Genomic DNA, 27,233 nt, shown 5'->3' on the forward strand with positions numbered 1-27,233 from the left:
AGGGTCAGAATCGTTTCCTCCCCTTCCACCCGGAGTGTCCGAAGGGCTGAACGCCCTGCCATGACTTCGAACGGGCCCAATAAAGATGTCGCCCTCGCATGACTGGAACGGGCGGGGAGCTCAAAATTGAGGCTTCGGGTACGATACACCCTTTGAGAGACGCTCTTGATTACCACTTCCGGGCTGCGTCCTGACAGCCCCACAGTCAACATAACAAGTTCCGGGGCTGAGTCGACCCCCGCGTAAGTCCCTCCTCCCACCTCGTCACGTGCGCCCGAAATCTTATTTGAACCTCGAGAGGGTTTGGATCTTGGCCAATACGGTCCCACGCTATTTGCATTCTACATTCGGGTGGGGAGGTGGGACTAGGTAGCAAACCCACCAATCCAAAACAAAGGGCTGCGATGTCTCCCCTTCGCCTCCGTGCCTTCCTGGAGAAGAAGGGGCCAATCACCATGGAGTAGGAAGGGCGAGCGGGTCAAACCTACTCAGAGGGGCGTGTCCCAGCTCGAGGTTTTGCTTGCTTGCTTGTTTGCTTGCAAGGAAGGCGCCTGCAGGGCTTTCCGACTCTCATTTCGGAAGCGCCGGTGCCAAAGGTGAGTTTTCTGGCGCAGCGCTTTGGCGAGGCGGGAGGCTTCCCGTCGACCTTCGTGGTGGCTGCTCCCTTAGCCTGTGTTCGGAGGCGGGTGCTCCGGGGCGCATGATGTCGGGGGAAGAGCCAAAGTTGGGGGATCGCTTACAGTTCTTGCTGCCTGGCTCTGTGGGAGACAACACGGGGGGTCGGACGGGGCCTCTCCATTCTCGCGTTCAGCGTCGCCTTTCTCTGCCCCCTCTCTCCCCCAGAGTTGATGGGCGGATTGGGGCCAGGAATAATCCTTCGTCATCTCCTTGCGGGATATCCTTAGAGCCGGGATTTGGCGCTGACAGAGGTCGGTACAGCCAGGCGCCTCCTGCAGGTGACTGAGACCAGAGCTGAGGGCCCTTTCCTAAGCTGTTGACCCCGCCTTGGGCTTTGAAGCTCACAAGACAGCCGAAAATGCTGTGAAAGAGTCCTCAGGAGGAGTTGCGTGCGTGGGGTGGACTGCCAGGCCCGAATCTTCTATCCAGAGATCAGCCGTCCCGGTACTCTTAGCAGATGCAGCCTGTTCTGCTTTTCCTGCTTAGCGCCCGGACAGCCTGGGCTTGGGAGTGGGCATGATTGCTGGCAAGCAGTTTGTTGGGTTTGGATGGGTCTGCAGTGTGAGGTGCACATATGTGTACAGCTGGGCAGATTCAGACTTAGATTAGCCCATCATCGTCATCTAACATTTGGAAATTCTTTGTGGTTCTTTAATATGCAGCTCTACATGCAAGTTGCCACATGAAACTTTTACAATTTTCTCTAAGTAAATATCTCACAGGTACTTCTCCTGATGATATTTGCTGGCCCTTGATGAATGGACAGCCTGCCTTCTCCCTGACTTCTGTGCCCACCAAAACAGGGTGGGAGCTGGAGGGTCAGAGCAGAATAATGAAGAGAGAGACAAAGAAAGCTCTGTAGACATGGACTTCAGAAGCGTTTAGCAAGAGGCCAAACCAGCACCCCTCAGCAGCTCCCGTGGGTCCTAGAGTAATAAATGCTGTTCCTAGTTTTCCAAATGAATTTATTTTCTTGCTTTTCTTCTTTACAATCACTTGGTGCCTACTGGGAATTGTAGCCTCTGTCTGACTGGGGGAGGGAGCAACTGCTTCACTTGTCCCAGAGCACAAATTTCCTTTTCTCATTGGAGCTGTCCTGCAGGGGTGAGCATTGCTTGCTCACAGTGCTGCACAGTGTTGAGTAACCTCCCTTCTTGCAGTGACTGTTTTTCAGTGCAAGATCCCAGAACTTTTATTTGTAACCACAAGTTGTATATAGAAAATTGGGGGTTGCATGAGAAACTCTGGTTCACAAGCTGGTACGGTTCTCCATTTGACAAACTCGGCTTCTCTGAACAACTGTGGCTCTGAGATTGGGGCAGTGAAAAAAGGAAGTTTTCTTATTATTGGGACAGAAGAAATGGTTCCTCCTGTGTGGGTCAGCTGAAGAGGAAGGACTGAATTTTGTGTCCGTGTGTGATTGAGATTGGAGAATGTGTACAGTATTGAGAAACTGTGTAAGCATCTATATGAGAGTGGGGAGTACATGCCTTTAGCAGACTTAGCAGACTTCAGCCCCCTATTTGAGGTCAGTTTCTTTTTTGGACGAGAGGTGATTCTCCATTGAAGTGCTAGTGTGTGCTGGACCGCCATGGGCTTTGGGACTGAAGCTTGTGGGAACAGTCTCTAGCGTTGTGAACATAGGATTTGGGATACTTACATGCACACGTATTTACTTGGAACTTACTTACTTGGAATTCATTCACGACTGTCAAATGGCATGAGAGAATAAGGGAATGGAAAGAAGGAACTGGTAACCAGTTTCACCATTGTCATGAGCAAACGTTTCTGAATGTCAGCACATGCATGCACAGGCATTCTCCTTGTTTCAGTTTCCTGTGTTATCGGAGGAAAATATTCTGTGGCTGGCTTATTCTTACTACTCTAAGGGGCAGTTCTTGAAGACTTTTAATTTCAGACTGAGCCAGATGCACAGTATTTTATACAACGCATAAGCTATAATATATTATGAAGCGTGTGGTAAATATATGTGTCAGTAGTGCAACTCAGATTGCTTAGTTCATGATAAAGACAAGTTGGGTTGGCTTGCAACATTTTTTCCAGATCAGTGTGTGTAATGAGATCTGGTGTGTACATGAATCTGCAGATTGTTTTTCACGAATAACTAGCGAAAATCTGTGGGTTTCTGTAGCAGAGGTTTAGTTGGCCCTTTTCTAATTGGCTTCTGTACAAACTGAAAATACTTAGATCTATAATTTGTAAATTTTATAGTTCTAACACTGATTTTAATATTTTCTCCCCTATCATAATCAAGAGGTTTTTATTGGCAATTGATCAGTAAACTAGCTTCAGTTAAATCAGAGGGAAAATAGAAAAACTTTGAGTTTGTGGTCTTGGGATGCAGCCTGCTCTGAAATGGAGAAAGTCAGAAGTGGGGTGCTGCGCAGGTGTTAAGCCTAGGCAGCTACAGTGGGGCAAAAAAGTATTTAGTCAGCCACCAATTGTGCAAGTTCTCCCACTTAAAAAGGTGAGAGAGGCCTGTAATTTTCATCATAGGTATACCTCAACTATGAGAGACAAAATGGGGGGAAAATCCAGAAAATCACATTGTCTGATTTTTAAAGAATTTATTTGCAAATCATGGTGGAAAATAAGTATTTGGTCACCTACAAACAAGCAAGATGTCTGGCTCTCACAGACCTGTAACTACTTCTTTAAGAGGCTCCTCTGTCCTCCACTTGTTACCTGTAGTAATGGCACCTGTTTGACCTTGTTATCAGTATAAAAGACACCTGTCCACAACCTCAAACAGTCACACTCCAAACTCCACTATGGCCAAGACCAAAGAGCTGTTGAAGGACACCAGAAACAAAATTGTAGACCTGCACCAGGCTGGGAAGACTGAATCTGCAATAGGCAAGCAGCTTGGTGTGAAGAAATCAACTGTGGGAGCAATAATTAGAAAATGGAAGACATACAAGACCACTGATAATCTCCCTCGATCTGGGGCTCCACGCAAGATCTCACCCCGTGGGGTCAAAATGATCACAAGAACGGTGAGCAAAAATCCCAGAACCACACGGGGGGACCTAGTGAATGACCTGCAGAGAGCTGGGACCAAAGTAACAAAGGCTACCATCAGTAACTCACTATGCTGCCAGGGACTCAAATCCTGCAGTGCCAGATGTGTCCCCCTGCTTAAGCCAGTATGTGTCCGGGCCCGTCTGAAGTTTGCTAGAGAGCATTTGGATGATCCAGAAGAGGATTGGGAGATTGTCATATGGTCAGATGAAACCAAAGTAGAACGTTTTGGTCTAAACTCAACTCGTGTTTGGAGGAGAGAGAATGCTGAGTTGCATCCAAAGAACACCATACCTACTGTGAAGCATGGGGGTGGAAACATCATGCTTTGGGGCTGTTTTTCTGCAAAGGGACCAGGACGACTGATCCGTGTAAAGGAAAGAATGAATGGGGCCATGTATCGTGAGATTTTGAGTGAACCCCTCCTTCCATCAGCAAGGGCATTGAAGATGAAACGTGGGTGGGTCTTTCAGCATGACAATGATCCCAAACACACTGCCCGGGCAACGACGGAGTGGCTTCGTAAGAAGCATTTCAAGGTCCTGGAGTGGCCTAGCCAGTCTCCAGATCTCAACCCCATGGAAAACCTTTGGAGGGAGTTGAAAGTCCGTGTTGCCCAGCGACAGCCCCAAAACATCACTGCTCTAGAGGAGATCTGCATAGAGGGCCAAAATACCAGCAACAGTGTGTGAAAACCTTGTGAAGACTTACAGAAAACGTTTGACCTCTGTCATTGCCAACAAAGGATATATAACAAAGTATTGAGATGAACTTTTGATATTGACCAAATACTTATTTTCCACCATGATTTGCAAATAAATTCTTTAAAAATCAGACAATGTGATTTTCTGGATTTTTTCCCCCATTTTGTCTCTCATAGTTGAGGTATACCTATGATGAAAATTACAGGCCTCTCTCATCTTTTTAAGTGGGAGAACTTGCACAACTGGTGGCTGACTAAATACTTTTTTGCCCCACTGTAGTACGTCAGCAGACATGTTATGCTTCCTAAAATAAACATCTGTTCATTAAAATTCTGGGCCTAAATGGCACCATGAAGCATTTTAATTTTTTACTCTCAGCATAAACTACAAGAAGTTCTGAGTGTAATAACAGTTTCAGAATATCGGTTATTGGGGCTTGTATGCTCTTCCAGTCAGCAGGATCCTGGACCGGATATGTAAGGTTTGTAGGAAAAGTCAATGGTGGGATTAGGATGTCCCAGTCTTCGCCAATCTCATATCTTCCCCATGTGTTGGGCTACAACTCCCACCAGGAAGGGGATGATTAAAATTATGGCCTTTCCCATGAGAGGAACATAAAATTGGAAATGGCTGGGTGTGGTTTATTGGGGCAGAGTGTTGAGTCAGCTGTAGACTTTCCTAGTGTATTCATTTCTAGGCAGATATGTTTAATATATGGTTGTTTATATGTGTCACTGAGAGAGCGAGATATATATATAGATACATATATTTATATACACATACTAGAGTTCTACAGTGCTTTGGATTAAGTTCAAAAAATTGTTTGGAGCATTTGGATGCACAAGAGTAGGACCTTTTTGGAATGGATCCAAAGTGTTGCATAGTACTAAAAGTCAGGCCCGATAGATAACTTATATAAATTACACTTAATGTTCAGATTGATTGCTATTTTCTTCTGAACACTTCCTTCTTGTTCAACACATGAGTACTAAGTACAATAACGTTTCTCTGGGGGAAAAAAACCAAAACAAACTAATAAAACATTAGCCCATGTGACCTACTAGTACACCCTGTATATCTCCTGCTATCAGGTTTTCCTAGCCTTTACACCCAAGGCTCATCCACGTGATCTTCCTCTCTTGCTTTTAATGACTGTCACATGAGGTTTCTTCAGTTGATCTTCCTTACTGAGTCACTGAATAGCCTATAAGTCAGAATTCTGTGCCACAGCGGTCATGAGCAACTCCCAGTTTATGATGAGGGGCTTGGAGAGACTCTCCCTTTGGGGCTGAGCATTTCATGGCAGTGTGGTGTTCTGATGCGCCTCTCCTCTTGCATTATTCTCCTATCTAGATTCATGGCTAGGATGTGGGTGCAATTCATAATATGCCTGGTATTGAGCAGGACAGCCTCTTCCTTGCAGTGCCCCAATGGGCAGAAATGTGAAGGATCTTCAACATGTTGCAAGGTCCCTGGAGGAGATGAGTATATCTGTTGCAACCAGCCTCAGGTAGGAACTCTTACGTTACTCTTTTGCTGAGGATGGGGCAGAAAATGGTTTCCTAAAAAGGCTGAAGCATTTCCACTAGCAAAGCTTGTGTTAATTGATTACATGACTAAAGCAACGTAAGGAAAAAAATGATTGAATATTGCTGTTTTAATAGTCAACTTTGTTACAGTGCATCCAGCTTTTCTAGAGTTGTTGCCACTTCCTGAAATAATATATTAGGCCTTGCAGTTTGCATAACATCTTGTGGGATGGGGAACAAAGTTGCCTGTCATGTTTTTGCCTCATCTTTTTTATTTATAGTTCACAGGAGCATCCCTGCGCATGTTGCCCCCAGAGAGCAGGAATGAGGTCTCTGGTGTTGTGTGTCCTGATGCCAACACGTGTCCAGTGAAACACTCCTGTCAGCTCAGCCTGAACGCCACCTTTGCCTGCTGTCCCTGGGAGGAGGTGAGCTTTGGAACCAAAAGGGGGATGAGGACTGGCAAGGATCAGAACACCTTTCACGTTTGGGGATGCTTAGCAGAGCAAGTTTAACTAATTTGCCCCACAGCTCCTAACTTGTTCTTGCCGACATGCCAGCCCTACTTTGCTGTGTGCTGAACTGAAATATAACAGGTAAAATGAAGAACTTTTACCACTCCAGTGGCCTCCAGATATAGTAGATTACAATTGCTATCCTTTACAGTCAATGTGTCCAGTGATCAAGCTAGCTGGGAATGTTGGATTCGGAGTCCTTAACGTCTGGAGCCCTATTAGATTGGAGAAACTGAGATAAATATTCTAATACAAGGCTGAGGATCCCGGACTCTTCAGACATTATTGGATCACTGCTCCTGTATATCCTAATTATTGGTCATGCTGGGGAGAGCAGGCAGTAACAATACAGTATCATTTTCTAGAGGACCATAGATTTCCCATCTCTTTCCGATTTGGATTTGATTCCTAACTGGAGGTTAAGAAGAAATGAAAAACTATAAGGTTAAAATGTTTTTGAGTTGTACAGACAGCTTTGGTGTCTTCAGAAGCTTTTCCTGACCCAGTCAGGGTTACAATACTGTTCAGCTGATGTTTTGCCAGGGTAGATGTGGTGGAGGGTTGCCAACCTCACAGTCCCAGCTGTAGTGTATTTAATGTAGCAATGGAGGCGAATATGTGTAGCTCAGGGTTGAGTTGTGGAGTCCTTGGGGCTCTCTGAGCTTGGTTCTTTTCTTGCAAACGTTTCATTACCCGGCTAGGTAACATCTTCAGTGTATTTAATGTTACCACCAAAGTACAGTGGGACCTCGGTTCACAAACTTAATTTGTTCCACGATTCTGGTTGCGAACCGAATCAAATTTCCCCATAAGGTTCAATGTAAATAAGGTTAATCCGTTCTGAACCATATGTATTTTTTTTTTAACCACAAAAATATGAAACAAAGTACAGTACAGTATGAAGAGAGAGAACACTAACCTTGCTTGAGGCGACACAAAAAAGCTTCACAGCAAATGTCTGACTTCCACCGTGATCTCGCCTAGAGGAAGCCACGACCACGTGTCAGAGCAGGGAAGATGGCTGCGGGTTGCGTTCGTCACCCGATGCCGAGTCCGCGAACGGAAGCAAAATTTTGTGAACGCTGCTGTTCACGAACCAAATTGTTCGTGAACAGAAGCGTTCATGAACCGAGGTATTACTGTATCAGTAATCACACTCACCTCTGTGCTGTAACTTTCGTCTTTTCAATTCTCTGGGTTATACTGCTGTCCAAAACATTACAACAGTGTTTTCCTGGTTAGTGTCTTATTCTAGTGTAATAATCTTGTGGCCATATTAGTTGGGAATTCTGGGAATTATAGTTCCAACATATTTGGAAGGTGCCAGGTATGGAGTGGCTCTTAAAGAAATGTGTTGCCCAAGAAAACCAAGGGGAAGAGAAAGAGGGCTGGGGTTCTAGAACCTGGAGGCATATTGCTTGCAATCCTAGCAAAAAGCTATGGAATAAGTACTACTGAAGGTAGGAAAAAAACCTTCTGAGCACATGTAAGTGGCTACAGTTACTTCCCTACCCTTATTAGAGCAAGCCAAAACAGCACACATGTCCATTCTTAGGGATTAAATTTACAAATCTGAATTTGCACAGATGGATGTGTTGTGGGATTTATTGGAAATTCTTCTGCTCCACCTGCTGTTCTGGATACTATGGAGTATTTTCCTCTCTTATTCCTCCCCTCCAGGCCATCCCTTGTGCTGATGGCCATCATTGCTGCCCCCGTGGCACCCACTGCAGCGCTGATGGAAGAGTCTGCATAGAAAATGAAGGTATGTGGGGACAAGGTGGGACAAATTGGAGTCACAGGGAACAGTAACAATAGATCAGTAAGAAAAAATAATCTCTCCCAGTGAATTCAAGAAGATGCTCAATTCAGTGCTGTCCTAGAAGGATATATTTGCCTCATCAGTGTAAGCAAATAAGAGAAGCTAAAACTGCCTTTTTGAGCAAAAGGGTTCAGAATAAGCCATCGTAGCTCTTGGGACTGAGGTGCACAACCTGAGACTCCTGAGCCATGTTGCAGCCCCCCAGCGCCTTAGGGATGGTGATCTCCAGTATTGTTACCGGTTGTAATAATAAATGTGACCAAAAGAAGAATGATGAAATACATGTTTGCAGAATAATCCTATTAACTAGATTTAATTTTAATTAAATGTAAATTAAGTTACTAGTTTCACCCAGTACATTTGGTTCTCCATGTGTCATGCTCCCAGCAGTTTTATTTTAAGCTGCTTTTGATTTGAAAAGAGAATCTGGTGTTTGTCTTGTCAGAGGAATGACAAGTAGTGATGTAGACAAATCAAGTGCCCATTTTTATGCAGGAGAGGGAAACTGAGACTTTAAATTTCCAGGCCTTCAAACTTGAGATGTCAAGTTTCTTCTAATTTTTATTTATTTTGCTTTCCAGATTTAACCTTTGCTGCCATAGTCAGTGCTGTTCAGTGCCCAGATAGTGAATGGGAATGCCCAAATGACTCCACTTGTTGTTTGATGGCTGATGGATCCTGGGGATGTTGCCCAATGCCAGAGGTATGGGAACTCAGAGTATGGGCAAGTAAAGGATAAGTTACAAACTGGGTTGCCATTTCATGCAGACAGAGGTAAAGAATGGCTCTTTGATTTTTAAAAACGTGAAGAGGTCACTGAGTTCCACTCTCCTATCCATCAGTCCAGGGACTCCAGACTACTGACCTTTGGAGTCAGTAATTGCTTGTGGAGCAAGCAGCTTCAAAAGACTTGCATCTAAGGGCACCTCTTGATTACCCAGGACCACATTTAATAGAACCTTTTGTGAAGGCTAAACCCTGGTGGAACATTCCACTGCATTTTGGTCTTTTGGCTTACAAACCTACAAGGTTTAATGCTGCAGATAATTGGTGACCAAATTCCACTAACATGATTTGGGGGTGAGGGTTGTTAGGTTGAGAATAGTAGATGCGCTTTTCAGAGGGATCCCAATCACATTTTCACCCTTCCTCCTTTCAAGCACGCACCCCAGAACAACACATTCCAGTCACCCCCTGCCATTGATTTACTGGATGGCCTCCTGCACCCCCTCCCCGCAAGATCCATGATCCCTCAGAACCTGCCCGCCTTTGCACTGCATCATAAAACATTGTATTCTGAAGACTTCTCAGTTCTGCGCTGACTTCCCTAAAACGTAAAAGAAAGTAATGATTCTTCAGGTTGCTCGATGACACCAATATTTTAAAAGCTTCTGCAGTTGTACAATTAATTTGGGGCTTTGCTTGGCAGGGGAAGTGTTGAATCACATTCTTGCATCACATTTTCTGCTCACCAGGACTTTTGAGCAGCTTGCCTCAGAGTCCAACCAAAGGAAATCTTCTTTAGCAGTTTTTGCATGAGCCTTTACAGCTTCAGAGACTACAGATCTTCCTATATGTATTTTTTTTAAATATGAAGTTAGATTTCTACCACCTTTCCCATTACGTTACCAGGTATAGTTTTAATAAATCTAAGCTAAACAGAGCCATCCTTTAAAAACAACAGAAACAACCAAATAAAATGGCTTGTAATAGTATCTGGGCTTTTCAGGAAAGTGACTTCTATACCTAGGCGGCTGCACTACATGCTTTATCTTGCTCCTTGGAAAATTCCAGATTTTTTTTAAAAAAAAACTTTTAAGTTTGTTGTTGGCCTATAGGCTCCTATTTGCTTAAATAAAGCATGCACCAACTTCAAAAAAATAATCACAAAGTGAGTGACAATGTGAAATCGCTGAACCAAAAAAGAACTCTTCCCACAGTACTGCAGTTCCACATGTAGTAAATGTCTGTTTTTTTGTTAATGTTCCAGTGTGCCATTTTCATTAATACAATGCTTAAATAGCATGCTGGAACAAAGCTGTTCATTGAGCACTATAGGAAAAGAGTAATGGTGGGGAATGATGGCACACTGATCCCCTTCTTCTTCCCCAGGCATCCTGCTGTGCAGACAAGATTCACTGCTGTCCCCATGGCACAACTTGTGATCTGGTCCAAGCAAGGTGCCTTGAAGCTTTTGGGGAACAGCCTCTTTCAGAGAAGTTTCCAGCAAAGAAACGGACCCTGGTGTTAAGTATGGAGTAGAGAAATAAAGCTGGGCTTATTGGAGCTTTACTATTGTGCATGATGGGAATTGTACTTTAATCCATTGTAGTTGCCAGGTTGCGTAGGCTGGGTGGCGCTCTCTCTTCAGCATCCTACGCTGGCCAAAAGCGTCAGTTAGCAATCTATTCCCCTGCCCATCTGTTCCACAGAGGCTTTTTATCTCACCTCTTGAGAGGGTAACCTTTGCTCACCTTGCAGATCTGACTCAGAAAAACATCTGTCCTGGTAATCACTCTACTTGTCCAGATGCTGCCACTTGCTGCCTGCTCCCAACTGGCGAATATGGTTGTTGCCTTTTACCAAATGTAAGTACAGGGTAGGATTACACAACTCGTGACCTGGCAGTCCGGTCTCAGAAGGAGCTTCCTGTGTGTCTACTGACATCTGCGGTGTTGTGGGGTGGGATGGGGATTAAAAAATAAAAAGCAAGATGACAGATATGATATTACAGTACAAGCCCAACCCCTTTTGTATGTGCTTACAAAAGGGGCAGGGCTCGCATCGCAGTGCCACATCTGCCATCCTGCCTTTGTTGACGTACAGCCACGCCAGGTGGATGTTGCTTTGTGCGTCACTAGTGTAGATTTTGGCCAAAGGGGCAAACGGCAAGGAGTGCCTGTGCTGTTTAATCAGGGCATCTGTCCCTGCTTGCAGTGGTCTGGTGGGAGTGAGAGATGTTGGGGAATTTCATGTCTCGGCTTCTTCAGAAGCCCTTGGCCCTCATCCACATCCTACTGAGCCAGTGGACTTTCTTTGAGAAAACTGGAACAGCCTCCATTAGCTAGGAAATTTTGCTTGATGCCTTTTACCTTCAGATGGCGATTGAAACACTTCTTCCCAAGAGTTTCCTTGGTACTGGAGGTTGGGAAGGTAGGAAAGAGGCCAAATAATGTTGTGCCTTTTAAGGGTCAACAAATATTTCTTTTGGCCAAGGAATATTCAGTAACATGACTTCATTAAATGTTTTCTGCCTTGTTTATTCTCCCAAGCCTTTTGCTGGTATTTTAAATAACTTGTTTTCACGGCTGTTAGGATGAGTTGTGATGGTCCATTAGAACTGCTTTTAATTCTGGGAATCTGGCTTCTCTTCTGGTTCTGTCTTCGCATCTTTATTTGGATTGTGATTGCATTTTATGTTTGCTGTATTTCGATTGTTTCAAATTATTTATTTTAGTGGTTTGCAATGTTTTCATGCATCAGGACCCAAACAATTAAAATTAGGGGCTGTTTTAGATGGCCAACACTTTCCAAGATTTTTGTAGCCTTCTCCACCCTGTCCCAAACCACCCCTCACTCTTATAGGAGAATGCTTAATCTCATACACTTCTGGAATTATTTATTTTGTATTTAACTGCAGTTCCATAGATTCCACTTGGGAGGTAAAAAGGTTGGTTTGATGTCTTCAGGTCTGAGATGCAGACTCCAAATAAACCTGTGCGTCAACAGACCTAAGTTACAGCCTGCTAATTAAATAAGCCACAGTGTCCTTAACCAAATAATGCATCATGGGATGCTGGGCTCAGATGGAAGCCAGCAGCCTGCCTTGAGCTTCTTTTCCATCAGCTGAGCTTGGTAGGAGCAGGCAGTTGCTTACCAAACATGCTGTCTGCGCTCTCAGCTTCTCCTTTTCTTTTCTCACTAGGCTGTGTGCTGCAGCGACCACCTTCACTGTTGCCCACAGGGCACTAAGTGTGACCTGAAGCATTCCATATGCACCGTGACCCCCCAGTGGTCATGGCCCATCACCCACCTCTCTGCAGGCCTCCAGACAGGTGAGATGACTAAGTGCCGTAGCAGTTCCCTGGCTGAAAGGAAGTGCCTCACGTAAAACAAGGATGCCAAAAGAAGCTTCATGTAGATGGAGGGGACTGACAGTGCAGAGCCAACTCTTAAAAGGAGATTGGATGCTGGACTCTTGTGAAGAAAAGGCGGGAGCTCTGTGGAGCAAGGGAGAAGAAGGAAGGGCAATCTAAGGCACTGAGAAGAAACCTGGGGGGGGGGGGAGAAGTTGAGCCAAAAAACATCCAGATTGCTAAGGAAGCAAATCTATTTTCCTGAGAAGTGATTATTGCTGTTCAGCATTTTACAAATAATTTATTTGTCCTATTAATTTAGGACATCGGTATTTTATAATTTGCTTTCTTATTGTTAGTTGGTTTAAGATTTGCTGCTGCTTTTGCTTAAAAGAAAAATATTTCCCATATGTTTTGGATTCTAGATTAGTTGCTATTCCAGATGGTGATTGATTGGGTAGTGAGTGGGGACTTATGCCAGTTCAGTGCCCAAAGCAGCTGCTTCATTGCACCATGTAGTAAGGCTGGTCCTGCCCTCATAGCCCATTTGGGACTCCCAGTAATGTTCTGTCAGCCATGGGGGGAAACGAGATGCTGAATTAGACGGCTGGTGGATCCAATCCAGGAAGATACTTCTTATGGCTGTGGCATGATTCTTTCTCCACGGGTGCAGAAAACTGTAGAATATGGCATGAGGGGCAAAATCTAGTTTTCTGAGAAAACATGTATGCTTTCTTCCAAAGGAAGTTAATAGCTTTAAAAATAGCAAAGGTTTGCTGTTCTGAGCAGTGTCTAGAAATACTGGAAACCGAAAGCATTGTTCACTAAGCCTTAGTGTGATGGAGACTGGGGCGCCTGTGACTTGTACAATTTCTTGTTTCTGTTCAATACTCACTGGCAGAAGGAGAATAATTTTTGTGTTAGCATTAAAAAAAGAAATCAAATTAAGCACCTTAGAGACACTTTATAGTACTTTGCTTCACACTCTGCAGAAATCAATAAGTTAGCTGAGAAACTGTCACTGCTACAAACATATTTTAATGTTTGCTGATTGCCGAATTTGGATACATTTTACATGCATAACTCTGATTATGAGTGTGCTTGTATATGAAGCTAGCTGTTCCCAATAGTTTAGAACTTCACCTCATATTCTCCTTTCCCAAGTTGAGCGCTTGGGGTAGTTCCCTCCATAAGTGCAGGAGCATGACAGTTCTGGAAGTAATAATGTAACCAATCTGGAAAGTACCAAATTGGGGAAAGCTGGTCTACCTGTCAGTGGCTTAAGAGAGAAAGCTGGGTGTTGAAAAGGCTTCATGTTCCTCTTTGAACATAACTTCTTTCTCATCTTGCAGCTCGTGATATATATTGTGATTCAGAGTTCGCATGCCCAGATAATAATACTTGCTGCAAGACAACCTCAGGTTCCTGGGGGTGCTGCCCACTGCCAGAGGTAAGAGAAACTATATTTGCCAGAAAACATGGTTAGTTGACCTAGAAGCTTGATGGGGGGCATACTTGGGGTGGTGGTAGAGAGAGATTCCTGGTGGTCTTAGAGGGACTAAACATGTTTAGATAGGCAACATCAGCTTCCATCCTGGCATTTGCTATTTGAAAAGATCCTTCAGCTGAGACTCTGAAAAGCATGTACCAGTTGGAATTGGCACAACTGGATAGGTAGATATTCAGTAAAGAAATAGCCTCCTACCTCCTCTTTGGGCTTGGAATTCCATGATGGTCTCACTGTCTTTTGTGTTCTTCCCAGGCTGTGTGCTGCTCAGACCATGTCCATTGTTGTCCAAAGGGTTACCAGTGCAACTTGGAGGAGGGCACCTGCCAGAAAGATGCCCAAAGCATCCCTTTGGTGTCAAAAATAAACCCAAGCTCCACAACAGCCTCAAAAATAGACACAAGCTCCACAGCAGTCTCCACAGGCACAGTGGTGCAGTGTGATCCCTACGACGCTTGCCCAGATGGCCAAACTTGTTGTCGCCTTGTAACAGGTGCTTGGGGGTGCTGCCCATTTGGACAGGTGAGAAGAGATCTAAACTTATTTCATCCTTCTGTGGAGGGCCGAAGGAATATCAAATTGCTTTATTTCCTGCCAGGTACTTCCTGGCATTTGCTTAGTCTTGGAAACAGATGCAAGAAAGGAAGGGGTGGGAGAAGTGAGCCTAGTCTGTGAGTGAGGAACAAAAGGGAACTCTAATAATCTCAGCTAGGAGCTGGTTGCCCAGGTTCTGCTTAGCTTGCACTGCTAATTCAGCCCACCTCTCATTTCTCACATATCGATCGCTCACAGCTGGTGACATGTTGAGGTGTGCACAAAACCATCCATCCTTCTTAAATTCTGTGCATTTCAGCTGCTAGGCTTTGCAAGATGTTCCTCTGTTAAAGCTTAGGGGAGGGTCTTGGAAAGGAGAAAGGGGTTTATTTTTGTTTCCCCACACATTCTGTATTGTCTGTTTCTACAGAACTGTAGCAGAGTTGGTTGACTCCAGTACTGGCCAGATGTAGTTTTACAGTTGGTCATCTGAAATGCCCAGGTTTATTAAAAACAAACAAACAAACAGGCAACCTTTTCATAGCTGGGAGCAACACTGTAAGACACAGCATTTTGTCCACCAAAGGCTCCAGAGGATGTGTAGTAAAATCAATGGGCATATTTCAATCCTTTCTTTGATGTGTTTTGAGATCTGGAGGCAGAAGGGGGGAGCAGTAAAACATTTTAGCCTATTTTAGCCCTTATTTTTTAAAATCCTAAACACTGGCAATTTTGATGCTGCATCCTGGAGGCAGAATCAGCAAGTTGCATGTGGGCTGCAGGCTCTTCAGTCTTTGTTTAATAGGGATGGTTTGGAAAAATAAATTATGTCTTTACCTGTGCTTTTTCATACTTTCTAGCTTCCTGCAGCTGGAGACAAAAATAGGATATCGTCAGTTTGGGCCTCCAGTCAGAAGTGGTCTTAAGATGCAGTTTTTGGGCTGGGCTGGGCAGGGCAGGGCGGGGCTTCCTTCTTCTGGTCCAGTAAGCCACTGATGGCTTTCAGCCCTTGATCTGAGCTCCCTCTCTCCTGCCAGGCCGTTTGCTGTCAGGATCACATTCACTGCTGCCCCAGTGCCTATCACTGTGATCCATCATCAGGCAGTTGCCTAAAGGACGGAGATCGTATCCCTTGGGTGGAGAAGACAGCAGCAGTTGTTGGCAGCCTCCTTTCAAGCAGGGATGTAAAGTGTGATGACCAGGTTAGCTGTGCAGATGGGCAAACGTGTTGCCTACGTTCGGGAGCCTGGGCATGCTGTCCCCTCTTTCAGGTAAGTTGAGTGTTTCAAGGCAGGGCATGCATTGTGTGGGATTGACAGTTGGTTTTCCTTCATGGACAGATGGTTGATTTAATCAATCACCCATGGAGTCTCAGAGGAAGAATATATTTGCATGCCTACCTTTGGGGCATTTGGAACAGCCTGACATCATGCTGTTCTGCTGGGCTGGAAGTCACAGATGATGCTGATACTCTGGAAGACCTGCCATGATTAGCTGAAATGAAAGCCTGTCATTGGTGAATTAGTCAACTAGCTCAGCCTTCCTCAACCTGATACCCTTCATACATTTTGCAATGTAATTCCCACCCCCAAGTCATTGGAGCTTCCTGACGGAATAGGGTTTTGATAGTTGCTCTCAGGAACCCATGTTTCTCTCCACTCTCACATGCAATCTCACTGTCAGTAGGTGGTGATGGATCTCATGTTCCAAATACAATACAAGAAAGAACCTTTACCATGAGAAGCATCTGTGGCCAGTATTGTAGATGTTGTGGGGCACATTTGAGGAAGGGATATATGTAAATATTTTGCACATATAGAAAGGCTGGTGCAGGTAGTTCTTGCTTAACAACCACAGTTGGGACTGGCAGCTCCATCACTAAGTGAAACATCACATGACCATGATGTTTGTTATGACATCTCTTCTATTTGGTCATTAAGTGAGTCACCGTCAGTCATTAAGCAAGACATCACATGACTGCAACTTGCAATTTTACTGCTGGCTTCTCCATTGCCTCTGCTTGTCAGAAGCTGGTTGTGAAGTGTGCAAATGGTGATCACATGGCCGCAGGACGTTGCAGTGGTCGTAAATGCAAGGATTGGCCATAAAGTTACTTTTTCAGTGCTGTCATAACTTTGAACAGTCACTAAACAGGGCAGCCATTAAGCGAGGTCTACCTGTAGTGTTATTTCTCCACAGAGCAATTTCAACAACAGTTGGTGTTTGGACTTCTGGTTCAGCATAGCTATTTCTTTCCCACAGGCAGTTTGTTGCAAAGACGAAGCACACTGTTGTCCTCAAGGCTATACCTGTGACATAACACACAGTTCCTGCAACAAAAGCAGGGGCTCTTCCCAGGGGATCTCAGTGACTCCCATTCTGGCAAGGCAAGAGATGGTGGTGAAATGTGACAACTTCAGCAGCTGCAAAGATGAGGAGACCTGCTGCAAACTGGCCTCTGGTGATTGGGGTTGTTGTCCTTTCCCAAAAGTAAGTAGGCTTTGGAAAGGAAGCCTTGATGTGAAGGCAAGATCAGATGCAAGTCTACAGCCTTCTGATGATCATTTAAAAAATACCAGTATGGTGGATTGATGCTGGTACTGAATATGCTGGCAGAAGCCAATCTTTCCAGCCTTGGAGGTCACATGCATTTGTAGGTTCTCCCAGTGATCTTTAGCAGGATTGCTGGGAGGCAGGAGGATATAGCAAAATATCACCCTTTCTCCCAACAGCTGTGCCGCCTTTAGGAGCAACTTCCCCTCCCCATAAAATCAGTCTGTTTTCTGTGGACCATCTGGGCAGTGCAAAAAGTGAACAAGGCACTCAGGTTTTGCAGGCTGCCAAAAATGTGGCCAAGAAATTAAAGGTGCCCATCCATGGAACCTTTGCCTGTGAAGGGTTGTGCTGTGCTGTGCTGGCTGGGAATGGTGGGATTTGTAGGCCTCACATACAGAAGCCACTGGGTTGGAGAAAGCTAGAGCTTGAAGAGGCAGCTGGATAAAAGTCAGGGTGGCCACTGTAAAGCTACTACTAGATTTATCTCTGCTTCTAAAAACAAGATGAAATCCACTGATGCAGCCATTGCTGCTCTTCCTTTCATATACAGTACTTTCCTTATTCCTTTGCAGATGTTTAACTACTCTGTCTGGCAGTCTGAGAGGAGAGGAGAGCGTATTGTAAAAAGCCCATTGAATCATTTGCATCCTTGTTGAAAGCGGCACCTGAAACCAAGGCCAACTCACTAGATTAGGACTGAGCAATACCTTGCTGGCTGTTTCTTTAAAGGAAGCTTCAGCCATTTTTAAAAAGGAATGCAGTACTGTATTATTGTGCAAGCTCACATTAGCGCTTTTCATGGCACCGTTTGACCTTTGGATCCTGCTTAGACTGGCTTTTTCCCCCAACTTTCTGTCTCCCCTGCAGGCAGTCTGCTGCTCTGACCACTTGCATTGCTGCCCCAATGGCTACATTTTCGATCCAGCCACAGGCAGCTGTGAAGAATCAAAGCGCACTCTGCCTTGGGCACCCAAACTGCTTGCCAAGAAATTGCAAAAGGATGGCATTCTTTGCAACAGCAGTGTCAGCTGTGAGGAAGGGCAGACCTGCTGCCTGAGCCTGTCTGGTGCTTGGAGCTGTTGCCAGCTGCCCAATGTGAGTGCAAGCATCATTTCCCACTTCCTTCATGTTCAGGTGCCACCTTACAGGTAGAAACAATACCAGGCCTGCTCCTGCAAAAGCTTACAAATACCATGTGATCTCTGCACCTCTTTTAATCAGGATGAACTGTATTGTTGTTGTTGTTATCCCACTTTTTTTTAATATATAACAAGGTGGCAAACGTACCTAATACTCCTGCCTCCTGTTTTCCCCACAGCAACAACCCTGCGATGTGGGTGGGGCTGAGAGAGAGTGACTGGCCCAAAGTCACCAGCAGGCTTTCATGCCTAAGGTGGGACTAGAACTCACAGCCTCCTGCTTTCTAGGCCAGCACCTTGACCACTGCGCCATTATATTGCGATGCTGTAACTAGATACTGGGATCTAAAATAGGCTGGGAGCTGCCATCAAGGTAAAATGCTGAAAATGGTGCAGGAACGGCAGCAGTGGCAAAGGGCCAGGAGAAGCAGAGTCTTGACAAGGAAGGGAGCGAAAGGTTGTTTACACAGCTGGAGTTGGGCTGCTTGTACTGCCTAGGGTGGGCCCATGGACAGGGGCATCCGGGGGGATGGTGTCTAAAAAAGCCAAGATGGCAGCCATGGGTAAAAAAGGGGCAGGGCTTCAGTCCTGTGGTCATGGCCACCATCTTGGCTTTTTTGATCCCACCCCACCCCCTGCAGATGGATCATCTGCACAGGCGCGATATAAACACTCTGCTGGAAAAAACTAGCTGTGCCTCTGCTACAATTACTTTTTCTAGGCACAGGGAGGTACAAGGCACTGAAGTTTCAGCCCCCTGCTAGGTTTTTGAGATGCTTAGAGGCTTGAGAGTTTATGAAAAGAAATGTCAGTATTTGCAGTGGGCTGCCTTGTGTGCCTAATAAGAGCTTCCGGACTTGCTTCTCTGCCAGGCTGGCCCTTCAGTTAACCCCCTGCAGTCCTAAAGGTGCCTTTTCACATTCCCATCGTGGTTGTGAATTGGGCCTGGAGGACAAGCTAAGCCTTTCCTCGTCAGCCAAACAAGAACCGTCTCTGGAGATGCCTGGAGGGTCTCCTTGAGAGAAGTGCCATCCATCAGCCCCTGAGAGCTTTCAGCTATTTTGTTTTTTCTTTCTTCCCCCATCCCATGTCCTAATTCAGACATTTTAAGCTTAACATGGAAAGGGGAGAGAGAAGGAATAAAAGGGATGTTTCTGCCTTTTGGACAAAGGTTTATTTGAAGCAAAGTGGAGCCATAACAAAATTAGTTTTATTTAGGCCCTTTAAAACAGGGTTCCTCAACCTCAGCAACTTTAAGATGGGTGGACTTCAGCTCCCAGAATTCCCCTGCCATTCCCCATGGCTGGCTGGGGAATTCTGGGAGTTGAAGTCCACCCATCTTAACATTGCTGAGGTTGAGGAACCCTGCTTTAAAACATTCCACCATTGGATTTGGTGCACTGCACTGTCCCTTCTGGGGTAAGAAGGAGCATTTTTGTATCAAAATCTTTCATACATACTTTTTAAAACTGGATGTCTTTTCTGTTGAATCCTGTGATTGGGGCAGGGCCGGAACCAAGCTGTGCCTCTTCTCTTGTTTTCTGCAGGCAGTTTGCTGTGAGGATCACCAACACTGTTGCCCCTCTGGCTATACCTGCAACGTGGCAGCCCAGAGTTGTGAGAAACGGCAGTGGCTCGGCCCCCTGGCTGCTGCAGGGGGCCAGCTGATTTCCTCGCAAACTGCTATCTCCAGTCAGGATGTCTTGTGCGGTGAACAACATTACTGCCACGAGGGCCAGACCTGCTGCAAGGCCAAGGGGGGTGGTTGGGCCTGCTGCCCTTACCAAAAGGTTAGTGCCCAGGCCTATAGATTCCATGATTGTGAGAAGTTCAGAGGAGGCCATGGGTGGGTGCTGGGCCAGGTCTCCCCAAATAAGTAAAGCAATGTACAGTATGTTGTTCCTCTGTACCAGGGTTTCTCAACCTTGGCAACTTAAGATAGCTGGCTGGGGAATTCTGGGAGTTGAAATCCACAGATCTTAAAGTTGCCAAGGTTGAGAAACACTGCTCTATACCATAAGAAGAACTGGTATTTTACTAGAAGGTTGTCTTTGTCACTGTATAAAAAGCAAAGGCAGCCTTGCTGGGAATAAAGAAGACCCATCAAATTCTACCATAAATGTTCTGTGCAAGTTTTTGAGTACTTCAGACTCAGGTGTGTTGATAAAATCAATAAGACAGGTGGAGGTACGTATAATTATATCATCACATTCAGATTCTAGGGATGCAAGCCTTTTTTCCCAAATGCATGCATTTTTAAGTTTGGCCAAGGCAAGATAGAATACTGAAAAAGAAACTGCAATTCTTCAGAAACTGAAGAACCTACTGTTGCTGTGGATTTGGGTGTAATGTAAGCCCCTCCATTACACAAAATTGTGTTGTAGACTCAGAATCTAAAGCTCTTTCTGGCTTTTATCAGCTAAATATATTTTCTAGGTCATCCTTCCTCAACCTCCAGATTTATTGAGAATCATGTAAAGATTCTGAGCAACGTTCTTGGTTCTTCGCTAATGGATTGCTGTCCTTCATTGTCTCCTCTTCCACTTCACAGGGAACCTGCTGTCGTGACAAGCGCCATTGCTGTCCATCAGGCTTCTATTGTTCCATATTTGGATTTCGGTGCTACAGAAGGAAGCCTTTCCGTTGGGACATCAGTACCTTCTCCCCACATTCTGTTGGAGCACATGTTTTGCTTTGAAGTGCCTTTTGGGGTGGATTTGCCTGATGCCTTGGGTTAGAGTGAGCTGTTTCAGGGAGAGTGGTGTAAGAAGGTGAACCAGGGCCATTTTGCCAAATTGCTATTCAGATCCTAAAGGATGCCTACTACCCTACACTTATCACCATCATGGGCCAAGCAGGCCATCTTCTCTACTTATAACAAGTCAACCCTTGTATTCCTACATCTCATTTTTCTTTCTTTCCATCCATGGTTCATTGCCCTGTCCAAAGTCATCAGGGCTGCAAGCTGGAATCTGGAAAAGTTGCCATCTTGAGCTTCTGCTCTGAAGGTGCAGTGGCTTAACCTTGAAAGGGAGGGGAGTTTCATGCACTTTCCAAAAAAGAAAAAAATAACAGATTGGCAGATGATTTTGCTGCATTACCCCTTCCAGCCCTGTCCATCTCACCCCACCCCACCCCACCCCACCCCCTTCCCAGTTGGCTGGTGTGTTGCTCTTTATTTTCTGGATGGCATCACTTACTCTCTGAAGAGCAAAAGTGTCTCCTTTTTCTCACAGTGTTTGGAAAGTACAGAGATGTTAATTGCCCAGGTGAACCATTGCAGATGACTTGAATCACTTCTGCTTAAAGAAGGGCTGCCCAGCTACCCTTCATTGAGGTATTATGGTGATTTCTGCTTTCTTTTTAAGATCCTATTCTATTTATACACAGCTTCCCTTTTTCAGAAAGTCCTAACACTGCTGCAGGAAGATGCAAGCTTATTTCTGGACAAGTAATACACATTTGTTTTGTTTCAGCTGATACTTAGATTTTGGCACCTGAGCAATTGGGGGGAAAATGGTTGTCTTTGACTATCTCTGTTTGTGTGTTCTGTCCTGTGATCTCCTATGCAGAATGAACACAGTTGATGCTGCTTTTCCTCCCCTGCACCGCCCCCCCCCCAATTGCTAATATGAGAGCTTCAACTTAAAAGAGACAGGTGCTTTCTCTGTTAGCAAACGTTGATGCTATGGTTGCACAGACAAATGTGGAAAAATCCAATAAAATTTGATCAAGGTAATGGTACAGTTTTCCATTTTTAACAATTTCTACTTCTTAACAAAGGTTAACTTACAAGAAACTTAGAGGATTTTCACATGATTTGTGACTCATGGGAATTAGGTTAATAGCAATTAATTTTTAAGTATCTTGGCTTTTTCACTTGACTTGGGGTCAGGGGGAGAGAATTTAATCTTTCTTTTACAAAGTATCTTTAGTGATCTGACAGTTTGGTTCTTCCTCACAGAGGCCGCAAAACTGTGGAGGTACCTTCTACATAATTGAAACTTGAAAGTAGCCGTCTTGCCCTTGAGGATGGTTGGGTTCTACACAAATCTGAAAGGGCGACCCTTTTGTCTAGATCCTGCCACAGTGTTATAGAACAGCACTTTGCATTCACCCTACATATTAAATGATGAAACATTTACCTAAACTTGCAAGACAGGACAGAAGTATTTTGAATCATAAACAATCATAGCAGGATTCCATCCACACTTTGTGCCCTCTAGATGTGTTGGACTGGTGGGTATGGGACTTTTAGTACAACATACCTGGAGGTTGCCAGTTTGGGGAAGGTTGAGACAATGTGAAGGATAAAGACAGTATTACTTAGGGTGTGCTTCCATAACTCTGGCTGATACTCTTTTTTTTTTGGCCTAATATTTAATGTAACCTTCATTTATCTTGCCCTAATTATTCTGCTTTGGCTGTTGCTGTCAGCTTGGTGCAGGAGCCAGAGAGTGAGAACCAACAGGTATATGGCTGGGACATCTTTCCCTTACACAAATATTGACCTCTCTTCCTGAGTAGCTGTTGAGTGTGGGTACTTTCTTCCCTCTCCCCTGCGGCCTGCTCTCATCCTCTTGACAAGTTGACTTCATCAAGAGCTGGGTGGCCCTTTCATAGTCCTTGCATGATCACTTCTCAGCATCAAATCAGGGATGAGAATGGCTCCTCTCACCTACAACAGCCACCACTACCAAGAAACAGGTACCACCTTCAGCAGCCAATTGATCTCAAGGGGGTGAGCTTTGGAAATTCCAGTGTTTGTTTTTAAGGCACTTTGCAAAACCACTTGGAGCCAAAATGAAGCAAGATTGGGGCAAAGGGTATAGCAGGAGGCAAAGAAAAATCAGCATGTTAGACTGAAGGTAGTTCAGGATCTTCTTTACATCATAGGGAGAATGACATTAGAGGACAAGGATTTCTGATTCCCAGTTAAAGTAAAATTTGAGGTGATTTATAATGTAACTTTAAGGAACAATATTGAACACTGTTCCTTGCTGAGTGATGGCCTTGGCCCAACCAGCCATTTTGATTAATATAGTCCCTTGCTTGACTTCTGCTGATTATAAAAGCTAGAGCATGTCTTGCACAAGTGATTTTAGATTTTAATTGGGCAGCTTCTGGTACCATGGTCCTGAGATGGGGGAAGAGGGACCTTAGCATGGATACATAAGTTTCCCCAAACCATAATGCTAGAAGATTCTCATATCACACCCAAATACTTTGACCACTTCTAGGAGAACTGGAATATGTTAGGCAGGAGGCAAAAGGCTTCCATGTTAAACATTGTCTTTCAGATACAGCTTGAAATTAGGTGATTGCTGGCCAAGAGTTGGTGCACAGCAGTCCATTAGTTGCTCCATCAATATGCAGGGGGATTATCTTCCAACTTCTGAAGTCCTTGTAATAGGCCCCCTTTAACTAAAGGCACTGTTGTAGAAAAACAGATATGTTAAACTGAAAAACAGGGCAATGAATGCACTGGGGCCTAGTGAGAGCTTTGTTCTAGATTGAATATCCTAAAGCTAAAATATGATGAGGGTCTGCTCTTTTCCATAGTTGATGCTCAGTGGAATTGTACTCATGAGCTCCTTAGTTTCTCTTCTACCATCTTAACTGCAGCACCTTTGAGGAATAATCTGAGCTTTTCCTTACACTACTTTCCTTAGTCTTTTTTTCTTTCTTCTTCCTTACTGTTCTCATTCTGGTTTTAGTGCCATATTTTGCTCATTGGAGAAATGAATTCTTAATAATACTATAGTGAGATGTAAAGTGAAAAGGCAAAGTGAAAGAAAGTCTGGATTGATGCAGGATTTACCTCCTGTTCTTAGCATTCCAAATTTAGTAGTACTCAATTTTTTCATTCCATTTTTAATTGTATGCTTTGGTGATCTGAACATAAATTGCTACTACTAGCAAAAATAATCCCATAGAAGTCTAACCAGAATCATGTGCCAATGAGTTAAAGACTATTTACTCCAAGGTAAAAGCCTAAACAAGCAGCTTGACATGAATTAGATCTCTTTGGCTATGCTGACTCGGGAATTCTGGGAGTTGAAGTTCACACATCTTAAAGTTGCCAAGTTTGAAAAATGCTGGCTTAGAATGCCGTGACCCCAGTTAGAGAGAGAGAGACTGAAAAGCTGCCTCATTTCATAAGTGTGCTTTCCTTTCATCTTTTCTCTTTGAAGAGGCATTCATGTAAACCATCCATTATGCTACCCTTCAATTTGGAGGGGGGGGGGGCATGTGTGGAAGTCTTGTTTTTAAAAAAGGACTTAAAAAGCATGCACATTTTAGAGGCAAGACACTTGTAAATCCTTTTGCTCTACCTAGAACCTGTTCCATCTTTTTTCTGAGTTGGCATGATTCTTAATTGGTGGCTCCCAGACTTGGGCGTCGTGTTCATCCATTTTCCCAAGATGTCAGCAGTTCTTCCTTACTGAAATTATAACTCTTTTGTTTTCCCATTTTCACCCCCAGCTCAGAGGTTGGTTTGATTTTGCAGGATGGCTTCAGAAAAATGAATAGGAGGAAAATTGAGACAGCGTTTCTGAAATGGCAGAACCACTGTAAGAAATGGCTCTTCAGAAAGGCATTTGGAGCTACATGAAAATGATGCAGTCCCTGAATGGTGGTGCATCAGCCGTCCTTTTCATTACTGTTGTGTCAATTTTTTTGTGGTGTTACTTGAAAGCTGCTTGGTGTCTTGTTATAGGATAAGTTAATGGCCAGACTGTAAAGGGTTAAAGTTGCACTGGAGAAGCAACCGGAAAAGTATATACATGTAAGACTGATTTAAGTGTTCGAAGCCAAGCTATGAAGGGTTAGAGAATACTTGAAAACTTTTTTTTTTCCCTGATAAAATTCTTGTACTCCCTATGGTCATGGAGTGGTCATGCAAGAGAACACCTTGATAAGACAGACAACAACCAGATTTGATGAACAATCATGACATGATCTGCAACACTGAAATAACCTAGCAATCAATTTATGGCAATCCAGTACTGTTTATAAAAAAGAACTGGTGAGAAAAGAAATCCAAAGACCCATCTCCCACTTTACTTCAAATTTATGTTGGAAATGTGGGTAATATGGGTCATTTTTATCATGCCTGGTGGACTTGTAAAAAAGCCAGAGATTTTTGGGTTCAAATACATATGATACAAAGAATGTTACAGATCAACATTCAACTGAAACTAGAACTTTTCTTGTTGGGATTAATGGACAGTCAATTAGAAAAGAGCCATGGAAGATTATTTTTATATATGATTACTGCTGTGAGACTATTATACGCGCAAAAATGAAAAGACTATGAAATACCCACTTTGGAGGATTGGTTGGTGAAGCTGACAGAATTAGCAGAGATGGCAAAATTGACTTGTTTGATTAGAGAAAGATCAATAAACTGGAAACCCCTTATGGACTTTTTGCTGAAAAAAGAGAAAAATGAACTTGTGATTTATGGATTTGAAGATTATAAAGTTTAGTTTATGGAAAGAAGGAAATTATGATGTAACCTTAGAGAGGGTAAAATATAAATGTATTTATAACCGCTGTCAAGAAAATTGGAAGCCATTTCTTTAGAGTCTATTTTTTCCTTTTCTATTTCTTTTTCTATATTTCTTTTTCACTTTATTACTTTTCTTTTTTCTTTAATTCAAAATTTGTACTGTTCTTAATTCTGTTCACAAACTTAAATAAAAATTATTTAAAAATTCCCATCTTCCACTCGATTGAGGTTCACTTTGAAGAACACTCTAAAGCGGGATTCCTCAACCTTGGCAACCTTAAGACGGGTGGACTCCAACTCCCAGAATTCCCCAGCCAGCCTTGCTGGCTGGGGAATTCTGGAAGTTGGAGTCCACCCATCTTAAAGTTGCCAAAGTTGAGGAATCCTGCTCTAAAGAGACTTCCCGTGCCCTCTTGTTGTCTGGCCAGTACAAGAAAGGATTTTGCTATGTATGATCTGAATGCTTAAGAGAGTGGATAGAAGATGCTTATGCTGCTAAAAAAAAGAGAAGCTTTTAAAGTCTACTGATAGTCTGGCCTTGATGGGTGCTGTTTACTGAGTTTGCCCTGGTGCTGCATAAAAGATTCCTAATTCTATAGCAGAGGACAAACCTCTTTTGTAACAGACTTCAGAAATGGAGTGGCATATAAGCCAAAGTAATAACATAAAATCAAAGGGGACGCTGTTTGCAAGGCTTGCTCATGGGTCGCAATGTTTGTGGCTTGGCAGCTGGGTAGAACCATCAGCTAACAGGAAGAAAAATTACTGCCTTGCGTTAACATTGTATGAGATACTTTTTTCAGAATATTCATAATCCACCATTACGTTAGCTTGTCATTCTAGAATTGGCGTCTAATTTTAAAACAACCAGATTGACAACTAATGGCACATATACAAGACCCAAATTATGAACTGAGTGAATCTAATCTTACTCCATAGGCTTGTATTTAGTTTAAGGTCCATTCCATACATTACATTTTTAGAGAGTATCTCTAATGCTGTTTTACTAGGGCAGCTAAAGATTGTGAAAGTGAAAATGTGTGTTTTACTCTCACTGGCAAAACACAAGAACTCTTAGTAGGAAATTGTATAATACTATTATGTTCTTCATGAGGACAGGCTAAAATATCCTTCCCTAATACGGTGCTTCCTAGATAGGTTGAATTACTAGAATCATCCCTAGTTGGGATGTCTTCTCATTCCAGCTGCAGTTGATGGACACAGTAATTCAAACCATCTGAAAGATGCCTTTGCTGGAGATGGGAAGGTTGGGAGCCATTTTAAACAAAGGCAGGTTGCTGGATCAAGATTGAAAAAAGTTGGGATTAACACTGTTCCTTGGAGCCTCAAATCAGAAGTTTGGAATTCAAGTGAAGCTTGTGTGTTGTGTGTGTTTTCTCCTCCTCTACTGAATACATGGAATGCCAGCCAGCTACACTGTTTAAGGTGATCTTCCTCATTTTTTGGACAAATGGTCTGGAAGAACTAGTCAGTGCCAGTTGTGATCATCTGATCATTTCATATATAAAATTCCTCACATCTGTTTGAAGCTGGGTGGGCAGGATCTGATGAAATGGCAGAGGGAGTGCCTTGAGGCATTATTTGGAGGTTCTGG

The 27,233-nt window shown here is 43.8% G+C and overlaps 1 protein-coding gene across 3 annotated transcripts; it reads left to right on the forward strand.

Annotated features, from left to right (window-relative positions):
- Positions 1 to 441: 441 nt before the first annotated feature.
- Positions 442 to 25,826, forward strand: GRN (granulin precursor). Of its 3 annotated transcripts, none has more exons than XM_007423444.4 (15): positions 442 to 596; positions 5,778 to 5,934; positions 6,235 to 6,381; positions 8,149 to 8,233; positions 8,872 to 8,993; positions 10,403 to 10,541; positions 10,772 to 10,878; positions 12,216 to 12,345; positions 13,719 to 13,816; positions 14,129 to 14,395; positions 15,445 to 15,678; positions 16,670 to 16,897; positions 17,831 to 18,058; positions 19,650 to 19,892; positions 20,654 to 25,826. In XM_007423444.4, the coding sequence occupies exons 2-15, from the start codon at positions 5,782 to 5,784 to the stop codon at positions 20,798 to 20,800; spliced, it is 2,328 nt and encodes a 775-aa protein (XP_007423506.1). In that variant the 5' UTR covers positions 442 to 596; positions 5,778 to 5,781; the 3' UTR covers positions 20,801 to 25,826. The 3 variants fall into 3 exon arrangements, with proteins under 3 accessions (XP_007423506.1, XP_087999476.1, XP_087999475.1); XM_088143349.1 differs by lacking the exon at positions 442 to 596 and adding an exon at positions 844 to 956; XM_088143350.1 differs by lacking the exon at positions 17,831 to 18,058.
- The last annotated feature ends 1,407 nt before the right edge of the window (positions 25,827 to 27,233 follow it).

Source organism: Python bivittatus, unplaced genomic scaffold (assembly GCF_059951505.1).
Source record: "Python bivittatus isolate LINGU-HERP-01145 unplaced genomic scaffold, Pbiv_v1 ctg000410_np1212, whole genome shotgun sequence".
Lineage (NCBI taxonomy): Eukaryota > Metazoa > Chordata > Lepidosauria > Squamata > Pythonidae > Python > Python bivittatus.